At 44.9% G+C, this 12544-nt stretch overlaps 1 protein-coding gene across 1 annotated transcript in view; it reads left to right on the top strand.

Moving 5' to 3' along the window:
• Positions 1 to 12544, top strand: part of ZFHX3 (zinc finger homeobox 3) — a 465985-nt gene that overhangs the window by 143779 nt on the left and 309662 nt on the right. The window contains exon 3 of the mRNA XM_069635510.1: positions 253 to 746. Coding sequence (XP_069491611.1) covers positions 253 to 746 — 494 coding nt within the window. The remainder of the gene's footprint in view (positions 1 to 252; positions 747 to 12544) is intronic.

Genomic DNA, 12544 nt, shown 5'->3' with positions numbered 1-12544 from the left:
CCACTGCATCTGTCTGGTTTTCTCCAAATTTGTTTTGCGGTAGACAAGTTCACCATGGCCCATTAGTGAATAGTGCTTGTGAACCAAAGTGTTCAAGCATAGTTATTGATGGCTCACTAGCACCTTGCACCACCTGAGTTTGATTTGCCATCCAGTTCCAGGCTCCTTGCATGGCAGTGGCTGCAGGCAGGTCTATAGTCAATCCACTGACTGACGTGCTTTCTTGTCTTTTTGCCTCCCCTCCCTGTACAGTTGGTGAGATTCCCTTGGACATGAGACTGGGGGGCAGCCCGTTGATGTCAGAGGAGCTCATGAACCTGGGTGAGAGTTTCACGCAGACCAATGACCCCTCGCTGAAGCTTTTTCAGTGTGCTGTTTGCAACAAGTTCACCACTGACAACCTGGACTTGCTGGGCATGCACATGGGCATGGAGCGCGGCCTGCCTGAGGATGAGTGGAAAGCCGTGGTGGGTGATGCCTACCAGTGCAAGCTTTGCCGCTACAACACTCAGTTAAAGGCCAACTTCCAGCTCCACTGCAAGACAGACAAACACGTCCAGAAGTATCAGCTGGTTGCCCACATCAAGGAGGGTGGCAAAGCCAATGAGTGGAGACTCAAGTGTGTGGCCATTGGCAACCCGGTGCATCTGAAGTGCAACGCCTGTGATTACTACACCAATAGCCTGGAAAAGCTGAGGCTACACACAGTCAATTCCCGGCACGAGGCCAGCTTAAAACTATACAAGGTAAGATTATCACTTTTTGAGATGATATCAACTGTGCACGTATTATTTGTGTGCTGCCTGTGCAGCCTTAAATCATTCTGTAGGACACTGGCTTGCTTCTAATTCCCATTCTTCCTCCCAAGGGACTGAGTTCATTTGAGGACGGCCTTGTTGATTTCAGAAGAGTGGGACTCCCTGTAAATAGTGGTGCTTTGCTTTAAGAGAGGAGGTTTGTTGAAGTGTTTGAAGCTCAGTGTTTGCTCTTTGGATGTCTTGGGTTCGTGTTGTTGATTTCCCACTAACATTAGATTGAATTGCACCATTGCAATGTCTCTCTGAGCACCTTAGTTCAGAGGAAGTGTTGTCAGAGCTTAGAAGTCCATTCTGCTGATATGAAGCTTCATGGACATAATGGGGTGTGTGGCTTATGCACAATTCCTCGGCCCAGGTTGTGAGCGGCAGGCCGCATCAATGGGGGTGAAATGTGGGACCAGACCAAGGTAATATCTCCAGTGGATCTGGGGATCTTGAGTTATTAAATAAGCTCTCGGAGTCTCCTTACATGAGTTAAACTATACGTTTACGAATTACAGGTGTCTTTTGCTATTCTGACTAATGATTCATTCGTTAATAAACCCTAGACTGAACCAGCCTTGGTTATCTTGAATATAGATACATTTGGTACAAAGCTATGGAGGATTAAGGGTTGAAAACCTTCCTCACGTAAATAGGATATAAACGCTACCTGTGTTTAAACCGTCAGCAGATTGGCGGATGAGTCCGTTGGTTAGCCCCCAAAATGAAGTTTGGATGAAGGATATGATTATAATAAGCTAATTTGCCGAAACATGTTAAAATCTCTTTACCGTTTTAAATTGTATTCATTGTGTCTCTATTTGCCGGTGTTCTGTGAAGAGAAAATATTTGCATTTCCATTTAGTTCCTTGAGAATAACCAATTGTTTAGTTGTGTGTGTGTGTGTGTGTGTGTGTGTGTGTGTGTTTGTGTGAGTGTGCTGTGTTGGTCATATTGTTTTACATAGCAACTGTTTCAATCAATTGTGTTAACAATTTCAATTTTATATAGATTTTTGACAAAATTAGAACAAAATGTTTAACTTCTGATCAGGGATGCCATTTCACCAAAATGCCAGGGGTAGCGGAAGTGACATCAAACAACCCTTGACCTCTGATGACATCACATGAAGTGGTGTCATTTGACGCCACCCCTAAGCGACACCACAGGAAGCGATGGAGCACAGCATTTCACCCCTTCACAAAACGGGAAGTGGCATCACATAGCATTATTCCTAAATACGAAAGTTATGGTTGCAATATCACTGTAATGTGATATATATTTGACACAAGATTGAGTCCCTATATGTATCGTTAATATCAGTGTGTATAGGCTCATAGTACTGTGAATGCAAGCAGACGTCCAAGGCCAAATGATAATGATGTGCTATTATATAGCACTTATGCTTAAGTGCTTTATATAGAACAAATATACATACAATATCACCCAACCTCTGTTGGTACACATTTATCAACCTCAGAAGGATGAAAGGCTCAGTTGACATTGCCGGGATTCAAACTTGCAACCTGCAGATCACACACACATTGCAGCAGCAAGTGCTCCACCCCCTGAGCTATCTTACCAGCGATAGCTAGCTTCGCAGCTATAGTAAAATGAGCAATGACATGTCTGAATGTTCTCATAGTCAGAAAGCAAATTACACTCTGTAGTGGATACCATTAACATGGTAACTGAGATTTAACGGCAGACCAGTTTATCTGCAGGTCTGGTGCAAAGTTGACCACATGTCAAGCCTCCGTGGACCTACTTTTCAGGCTTCCGACATTGGCAAAATGCATACAATTGGGAGGGTTCATAACTGTATTAAAGAATTTAGAGTATCGCAGGGAAAGCAGCGCACTCCCATGGCATCCCGTACTCTGGGCACTCACCTCCCACGTGCAAACAAACATCCTGAACAGCATGCCATGGAGATAGGCAAGATAGCAACATTACAAGATACCAATAATTGTGGCACAATGAAATCAAGGACCACTTTATGTGCTATGGTCAAACATATCTACACTGTACAAAAGCTTTTAGGCACAAGGATTTTGACAAGTGACCGAGGACACCGAGATGGAATGTCTTGGGATGATCGTAAAGAGACAACGGCAAAAAAAATTCTATAATTGCAACTTGCGAAAAGGAAAATACATAGGGTCTGAGTCACAGAAGCATTTTATAATGGCACAATCTCTTAGGAAAACGCTCTGGGAATCAGGGCCATAGTCTGAAATGGATGCTTCTTCTACTGCTTTTTGGAGGTTTTTGTCTGCATTGTGAATTTGAGGTGTTTAAGAACAGACTAAATCAGTGACTCACCCCTGAAGTGTGCCTGAAATAAACCTTTAATGTGTTTAGCAATTATTGTATAGAATTCCAGAAAGACAAATTATGTGTTATTCCTATTCTTTCTAATTTAGGGTCACGCTCAAAGTGTCACACTTGTGGAACACCCTGTTTTTTTAAGAAGCCTGAACAAGAAAGCCAACCATTCTAGAAACTAAGAGCCACATGGTGTTGGCCACTGCCCTGGAGGTTTAATTTGTAAATAAATACATTTCAATAGGGGTAGCAAGGGAGACCACAGTAGTAGCAAGAAAGACCTCAGGGGTCACACCTGCGACCCCCAAACAAAGTCCCTGCTTGTGATTGCTGCTTAGCTTATAGAGTCAAATGGTGTCCAGTCAACTGGTCGACAACAAACTGGTCGACTGCAATTTGGTCGACACCATTTGGTCGAATGCCAAATGGTCGAATTTTTTTTTTTATATATATATATATATGTGTTTTGTGGGTTTTCGTGTGGGGAAAAAAAAAAAAAGGGGGTGGGGGGGGGGGACCCCCCCAAAAAAACCAAAAAATGGGTTAAAAAAAAAAAAAAAAAAATTCGACCATTTGGCATTCGACCAAATGGTGTCGACCAATTGTCCTGTCGACCAAATGTTTTCGACCATTTGACTGGTAACCGAGTCAAATAATCCTGTACAGGCAGTATGCGATAGTTAACACACAATTCCCATTTGACATTTGGGGAAATACAGTTTCATAATATACTTATAGTTGCATGTAGTACACAACAGTTTCCCCACGGAGAAATCATGTCTGAACAGAATAGGCGCAAACTGTTTCCGGTGTCCAGGGCTACTGTATACCATGCAATGCTAAGACTGATTCCAGGAATTAGGTGAGACCCCACCGACGTAATGTACTTATGGGTGTTTTGCTTCTTGGAGGGGGGTGTACAAGGACTGAGGAAAGGTGACCTCTCATAGAACATTAGGTGAGATGGAAGGCAGGTGGCATCCCTGAGTATTGTGTGTGCTTGCATCTGTGGGGTGTTAGATGAGGTCTGAGACAGTGCATCAATACTGGGTGAAGTCTTGGGGCTGGGTGGAGGGTATTGCACTGGAGGTTATATGCGGCATTGGGGTCTCTAGTATGTTATAGGGGGTAGCACTGCAAGTTAAATGAGGGGACGGCCATTTGCCATTAGTATACAGCACATTTCCCTGCAGGGGAAAAGCTCTGCTCATTGACAATGTTGACAATTGCTAGGGTTCCGAACATGTTTCCTCTCCTTCACAGCCATAGTGCCCAGTATCCGGCACAGAGTATCCGACATGCTGCTGATCCTACATAAACATGTTCTCATACACATTAGTTTATGTGATGTGTTTGGGAACTTATAGTAGACCTGTTTTCCACTCTAATTTCTCAGGAAAATTCTTTCAGAGAAACCAAAGCTTTATGACCTGTACTGGCAAGAATATTTATTAAATGTGTTAGTAAGTTAGGAAATTAAGAATTTATATAGTTTGCTGCTGTGATTCGTACATGATACCAGCCAGAACCATGAGAATGGCACAGGAAATCAAAAGTCAAAATGGCAAATTGTTTACAAAGTGATGCAATCATCCTAATCATTGCCTTGCAGCAAAGGGATCGGAGGAATGACCATTGGGGCAAAAGGGGAAGCAACCTGCAGGCAAAACATTGCATCACCAAGCCATAACATGCCTAATATTGATTCCAACTGCTGTCAACCTGGCACTCTGGGAGGGCCCTGTCTGCTGGTAGTGGGCAGTTGGATGGTCATAAGGGTGATGGGTAAATCATCATTTCTGCCGACACTGCAATAGCCCTTGCGCAGGGTGGGGGGACTCGAGGGGGGTGCCTGAGGACAGGGCATCAAGTAGCATTATGGGGTGTGTACTTGTGAGAAATAAAAATAAGGAAATGGTGTTTTGGCGACCGAACCTGTAAGTAACGTGCTGTTTATGTATGGTAATGTATTGGGAATGTGCTGTACAATTCGTGCATTAGTCTTAATGACATACCTGTTTTTTGCTTTACTCTACTGTTAATGCTCAGTGTTTTGGTTTGGTTTAGCTTCATTTTGGTCCTGCATCTGTAATTGCACGCTCTTTCATCTAGCATATGAGCCTCTTGGGCTTCCTTCTTCTACTCTCACTTCCAGAGCCTTTTGCGCCTCTTTTCACCTCTTGCACCTTTAGGTGTTTAACGCTGGTCCCTCCACCTGCGTGTTTTCCTGCCGCCCCTCTCTTGCTCTTGCTTCCCCTCTCTGCCGCTTGATGCTCTCTTTCTGCAGCTTGCTGTCCCTCTAGGTTGCTTGCTGTCTCTTGAGTCGCTTGCTGCTCCCCACTGATCTCTAACTCATCCCTCTGTCTTGCTACCAGCTTGCTGTTTTGCTGTCCATCAGCCTCAACTTCCCCAACCATCTGTCTCCCGTGCCCCCCTTTCTTCTCCCCGGCGTGTTTCAGTAAAATGATGATTGATTTAGTCACTCCTAGATTGCTAAAATAATGACTACCAAAGTGGTGTAAGTAAACACCTAAGTATTGCATTATTGGATTCAATCTTTAGTGAGCGCTCTCACGTCAGAGGTGTAACAGACTCGGCAACAAAAGAGCCGGAACTGGCGGAGAGAGTTCAACGGGACTTTCTGAGCTCGGGATTGGCGCTCATCCACACCATGGAGTCTTGAGAGTGGGCTCTTGGTTGCGGGTACATGTCTTCTTTGGTACCAGGTGATCTAGAAGGGTTACCAGACATTTGGTCGAAAAAAATTGGTCGACCAGACAAATGGTCGAACCAATTTGGTCGAAAACCAAATGGTCGAATTTTTTATTTTTTTTATTTTCACCCCTTTTTTTTAGTTTTTTTGGGGGGTCCCCCCCCCCCAACCCCCTTTTTTTCTCTAAAAAGCCCTTTTTTTAAAAAACGAAAACCCGAAAAATAAATATATAAATAAAAAAAAAAATTCGACCATTTGGTTTTCGACCAAATTGCGTCGACCAAATGTCATTCGACCAGATTTCAGTCGACCAAATGACTGGACACCATCTAGTAGTGGTGGAGTCCCACATCTTGTCTGGACGTGCTCTTTCTCGGTTGATTGTCTCTTATCCTCAGCTGCCCTGTTATATCCCCGTGTCGCTTGTTCAGGTGCTCGAGGAGCGAGGCACTCCTTTCCCAGCATGCAATGCCCTTCCTTTGCTCTGGCCAATGTGCTCGGTACTCCAGACGGCAATGTTTTCACATGGAAGCAGTATGTGCCAGTCTGTGCTTGGATTTTGACTCTCCTGGCATGCAGTAGTGTCATCCCTTATCCAGTGGACAGCCCTTCCTGGGCATTTGTGAAGTCCTCAAACACCCTGGGTGTGGCCTTGGGGGAATAAGGGGAGTCTGAGAGTGCAGTCCTGCACAGGGCAGGGTTGCAGGTAGACCACAGACGGTCATAGTATGAAACCTAACAGTGCCTTTCAGCATTGCTTATGCACAGTGGCGGAGATGCCGCAGTATGGAGCGCTCATACCTGGGGCAGATGATACATGTGAGTGTGGGGTGTCCTCTGAGGGGCAAAGAATCAGTAGCAGTGTCTGTGTGTGTGTGTGTGTGTGTGCGTTTCAGATAGAGCTTTAACCCACTGATTAGTGACCCTGTGTGGGGCAGGGATTGGTGGCAGTGTACCCCCGAATCCTCCTTGTGATTGCAGATTCTGCCTTCAATTGCAATTATGTGGAAAGATAGCATTGCAATTAAGAATGTGCATCTGATTATAACGATATACAATATACCCCGGCAGCAGTGCAATTACATGTGTGCACCCAAACATAATGACATTAGATAAGCAGCGTGGAGGGACACTTAGCACAGTAGTTAGCATGATCTCAACTACGTTGTTCTGTAGCTACGGTTCTGAAGGATTTTAATTAGTGGGAAAAGGGAGGACTAAATAAGAAAGCAGGGGCTGGCTCTCGGATCAAAAGAGGCATAACAAATGCGGCAAAATGGCCAGGTTGGGTGGGTACCAGGCAGCCATTCTGCCCTTCGTAGAAGTATATCGTCGAGGAAAAAATAGTATAGGGCTTTTTAAAGAACATTGAACTGGGATCGCTGGCCAGCACCTGGTAGGGTTGAAAGAAACTCTTACGGGGCAACCTGGAGGAGCTTGCCAAAGGAAATAGTCAAGTAACATTGGTCAACATGTTGGGTGGATTCAGAACCTTTGGATGGAGAGTGGTGGAGGGAAAGGAGTAGCACATGTGGGTCCTCCAGGTGGCACCGATAAAGCAGAGTATGCCAATCTCCACTTTCCCCTGTAATACACATATTCCTGTGCCAGTTTCAACAGTGACTTGCTAAAGCTCAAACTGCTTAGCCTGCCTCTATGTTGCTCCAGGAAAGCATAGGTTACCATACGATAGCTCAGTGGGCCGAGCCCTCGCCCAGATTCCTGGCGACCACAGCGGTGAACCCTGACAAGTCTCAGAGCCGAATTCAGCCTGACCCCCATTCAGTTGATTAGCAGAACCGCCTGCCTGGCAGTCACCTAGACATTTTCCCGTTTTGGGGTTTTCTTTTTTAATAACCAATTGTATTCTCAGTCCCTGTGTGCTGTGGTTGGGGCAGGGTGAGGGGTCCATGGGGGTGCAATGAGTAAGCGTACTCTTTCACAACACCACTAGAAAGTGTTATTGATGGATATGTTCAGGCAGATGTTTTATTTAACACAAATCCCTGGGTGATTGAGAAACGCTCCTGGGGGCTTTTGCAGGATTTGTAATTACAAGTTAGTGGCTAAAAGACAGCTTTAAAACCATGTACTTTCTTTCTGTGATTGACTGTGTGCATCGCGCTGCTCCCAGGTGCACACATGGCTTGCAAAGGCGAGGCTGGCACGACATGGACCCTTTTTAGTTTGTCCTTCCAGTCTCCCCGTCTCGGGCGAGCTACAGGCTGCAGACGATTTAGTAAAATGCAGTTTGAAAAGAAACAAGACAAGTACAAGATTCTGCATAAATGTTTAGGCTGGCGCGCATCTGGACCAACACGCGCATTAGTGAGCTTTTACTCAATGAACATCAGGGAAGACACTGCAATCTTTTTCAGACATTGCTGACATTGGAAAATGTTTCACTCTAAAATGGGCCTTTTTTTAGTTTTTCCTTCCAGTGGCACACTGGCATGATTGGATGGCATCTTAACGTATTAATAGTGGGCTGCGAGGATTGTCTGGACTGAGCACAGAAAGGAAGGGCTCGGTACTGCCTGTGTCCTGATGCCTGCCAAACACTACAGTCCAATGGACATGTATCAAGTGAAGACTCTATGGAGACAGTAAGCGTCACCAGCTCAGAGCATGCAGAAGAAAAAGACACTGCTGGCAGAGCAGCATCCGAAATGCAGCAAAAAACTACAAGCCCAGGACATATATAACTACCAGGAGCAAGGGGACGCAGTGGGAACGTCAAAGCAGAAGGCACCCTCATTAGTACAAAGAGCCATGTATCTAACACATGGCTCTGCTTTTGGGTTCCAGGTCCCATCAACGCTATCTTGCATATTCAATGTGGAGGGAACATGGGAGTCGGAGTCTAAAATATCTGGGGAGCCGCAAGTGGAAGACCCCTGACCGAGCACATTTAAAATGTCTTTCACTTCACTGTGAACTAGTCAAACTTGATATGTTATAACACATGTCCCTTTTGTAAAAGGTCTTTATTGGCATTGAACTCACATCTAAGTGCTCCAAATGTTAGCAATAACAAGGGAACTTCAGCACAAGGGCTGAGCATGCATTGTGGGCACGTGCAGAAGCCCTCTGTAGAATCGACGCACACTTGTGCTTTCCATGAGACCCAATTTCTTGGCCATGAATGCAGCATACAGGCTTTAACTCTTTACTGGACGCAGACCCTGTCTAATAGGAGCTGCTCTCTTCTGATATGTGTAGTTGATGCATTCCGATCATATGATGGTCTTAAGCAAGTTCTAAGGGCTCCTAGTTTTGCAAGATGCGGCGGCACAGCCGTGGGAAGGTGCAGCTTCCAGGAGAACACACAATATGGGGAAGTATCGGAGCCAAGATTCGAATTCTGATCACCCAAGACCACGGGTGTCTCCCCAAAAGGGCAAAGGAAAGCCAACCATGTTCCAGAAGCTGCCCCAGCCCTGTTATCCTGTGTGTATTCCTTGATCACGAGAGGCAGGGGGTAACGGATGGTGGGAGTCGCTTTAGCGAAACAGAGGGTGGTCTATATTCATGGAAGGACACTCCTTGCAGTGAATAAAGCATCCCTGAATCGAACATGCTGCAACACTGGTCTGTGTAGCTGTCTTTCACTTAATAGATTGCAATCATTCTATATTGACGTTTTGCCTGATTCTCAGTGATCGCAAGGTTAACAGATAAGGGAACTGGAAAGCAGGGAGGGAACGATATTTTCCCAGCATCACAAAATAATTGGCTTAGACGTCCCATGAGAAGTCAATGATGCCCTTTCCAGTCAGGGAATTTGGAAATTAAAATCAGACAACACTGCAATTGTCTTTTTAATGTATTGTGTCATATTTAGTCACATTGTCCAGTCCTGAAGAAAGCGGTATACATAATTGTAATCCCGCTGAAACCGGTTGACAGAGCAAATAGCCAGGGTGATGTCCTGGCTTACACAATTCACTGAACAACAAGTGAACATGGCTGATAGTTCATCATTTTAAAATAATAGCAGAAAGGGTGCTGAGACAGTGGTTGTCACACCCCCACTGCTTCAATAATATAGGTATGTATGATAAGCCACACTAGGTGGAAGCAACAGGAATAAAATAGCAAGGTTGATTTCCACAATGTGTGCTCCTACCTTTTAGTAATTCAGGAAAGTAGTGAGAGAGATTAGGGCAAGTTGTCTCCGCTATCCCCTTCCTAGATAGGCGACACATCAGCGCCCCACTAGGGTCAGTGCACGCCATAAGGGCTAGCAAGACTTTCCTTTATAGGGACATTTACATAGATATAAGGAACAGAGTTTGAGGAATAACTTTTCTAAATGAATTAGATTCAGCCCTACAATGAAAGCCAATGTCACCCGAGGCCAGAGCTGTCAACTGAGTCACAAGACGACATCTCCTTCCAAGCAGCGGTGGCTTACAGCAAGAGCAAGAGATTTGCAAGCATGCTTGCCCCTCTGAAAGGCTGGGCTGGCGCAGAGACTATCACATACTTGGGAGTCACGCAAAGGATCTGTAATGTAATGTGACATTTGTATAGCGCCTTTCACCATTGGTATGGTCACAACGCGCTGTAGGTTGAACGCCCTTGGTGCGACCGAAGTCCAGGTATGGGAAATTCGAGGAAGTGCTAGAATGCGTGTGTGCATTTTGGCCAAAACCAGCATATGAAGGGGTAAGCCAAGCCCCTGCTGAAATTTTAAATAGCTTGGCAGGCCATATTTTTTGCTCGATGTGAGCCGTGCGCATAATAATATCGTGGGAATGGAAAAAAGAAAAGTGCTCAAAATGATATTTGGAAGAGGGAAAGGGGAGGTTTACATCACGGTAAGGGCGGGGAGGGTAAAAGAGGACTACATTGTGAGTTTGAGACTTTTGTGAGGGCTAGAGAGGCCCTTTTCAGTCAGACTTTTTTCATTTGACTGTAGAAGCCTCGCAGTATTCCATGGGGAAGAAACAAAATTTCATGGAGAGGTGATGGGCAGATTGCCTTCAGGGGAGAGGGTGCATATGTACACTTACAGGGAAGTTTCAAACGTCTTACTACAAGAATCAAAACACGTCTTCCCGCGAGAATCATTCCCACAGTAATGGAACACGAACGCCTGGGTTCCCGCGAGAACATTCCTGCTGGAAATTCCTGCAGGAATAAAAGAAAAGATAACACTGCCTCCCCTGTTGACCTAATGGGGCACAGTCTTGGGTCATAATTGGTCAAAAAGTGCAGGTGCCCACAGCCAAAGTGGCCTAATGGGTGAAAAGTGGTACTGGCCACAGTGGAAGGTTGTGGCCAGTGGGCCTTGGTCTTTTAGCCTAATAGGTGCAAAGTGGCAGGGGGCAATGGCCAGTGAGGCAGGGTTATTGACTATCAAAGGGTATACTTTATCTGAATGGGTACAAAAAGGCAGGAGGCCATGGCCAGTGGGCAGTGGTTATTTACTACTACAGAGAGGGTGGCATATAGCATGAAAAACCCTTGAAATCCAATGAAATAACTTTAATTACGACAGAGTTATGGTGAGCCAATTCAAGGAAACAAAAAAAAACATGAAATACAGCTGGTGTTGGGAGTGATGACAACCTTAACTCAGAGGCCCCCATAAATGTGAGATCACACATGGCATCAGCGTTGAAATCCTGTATGACATCCGGCAGGGGCTTCCGAGTTAAGGTCGTCAACATCCACCAAATTTCATGGGTGTTGCTGCGTTATATTGGAAAACCTTAAATTTGTCGCAACAGAAGTTTTTTCTGTGACTATACATATGATTTATTTATATGTATTGCGCCGGTAGCTCTCGAGCAGTATTGTGTATATTACTTAAAGATGTGGGTTTTCAGTTGTTCGCGAAAGAGTTGATAATTAGCTTCCATCCTTATCTGGCCAGGGAGGTTATTCCAAAGGCCTGCTACAGTTATAGGGAAGGATTTACCTGCCCCGTTTTTACGTCTGAAAGGAGCCACCACAATCAATCCTTGTTCAGCTGATCTTAGCTTTCTGGTGGGCTTGTATGGAATGATTTTAGTTTTCAGGTATGCAGGGGCTTTACCAAAAGTACATCTATGTGTAAGCGTGAGGGACTTAAATTGGACTCTCTCTTCAATTTTTAGCCAGTGAAGTTCTTTCCTGGCTTCGCTGATGTGCTGATTCCTGTTTTTTTGCTTAATAATTCTCACTGCATTATTTTGCAGTACATGGTAGCTGTGGTAGCAATTTTTGTTAGATCCTAGTATTAGGGCATTGCCATAGTTTAAGCGCGATAAGATCGTAGCTCTTGCGACCGTGGCGCTATTCTCCTCAGAAAGGTAGGGTCTTATGGCTTTTAGTAAGCAGAGGTGGTATGAGCATGTTTTTTAACGTAAAGGGTTTGGGCATCTGATCCCAGAGATGCTTCTAGCATCATCCCAAGGGTTTTGACCTTGTTTGGGACCTTAATTTGGGTATTTCTGATGGTGAAGGTGTTGTATGCGGGATGGAGCTTAGATGTGACTAGATTGGACCCAAAGACCATAAGCTCTGTTTTGTTGCCGTTTAGGCACATCCAATTTTGGTCCATCCATTGCTCTACCGCTTTGTAAACTCGACTTAGTTTTTCATTGTCCTTTTGATGGTCTCCACTTAGTTCAATTACCAGCTGGGTGTCGCCAGCGTAATTGGTAAAGAACGTGTTGATGTTATCGAGGACTATACAGAGAAACCTGAGGTA

Source organism: Ambystoma mexicanum, chromosome 1q (assembly GCF_040938575.1).
Source record: "Ambystoma mexicanum isolate Mex_15411 chromosome 1q, UKY_AmexF1_1, whole genome shotgun sequence".
NCBI classification, from domain to species: domain Eukaryota; kingdom Metazoa; phylum Chordata; class Amphibia; order Caudata; family Ambystomatidae; genus Ambystoma; species Ambystoma mexicanum.
This window is presented reverse-complemented; position numbering and strand designations above follow the sequence as displayed.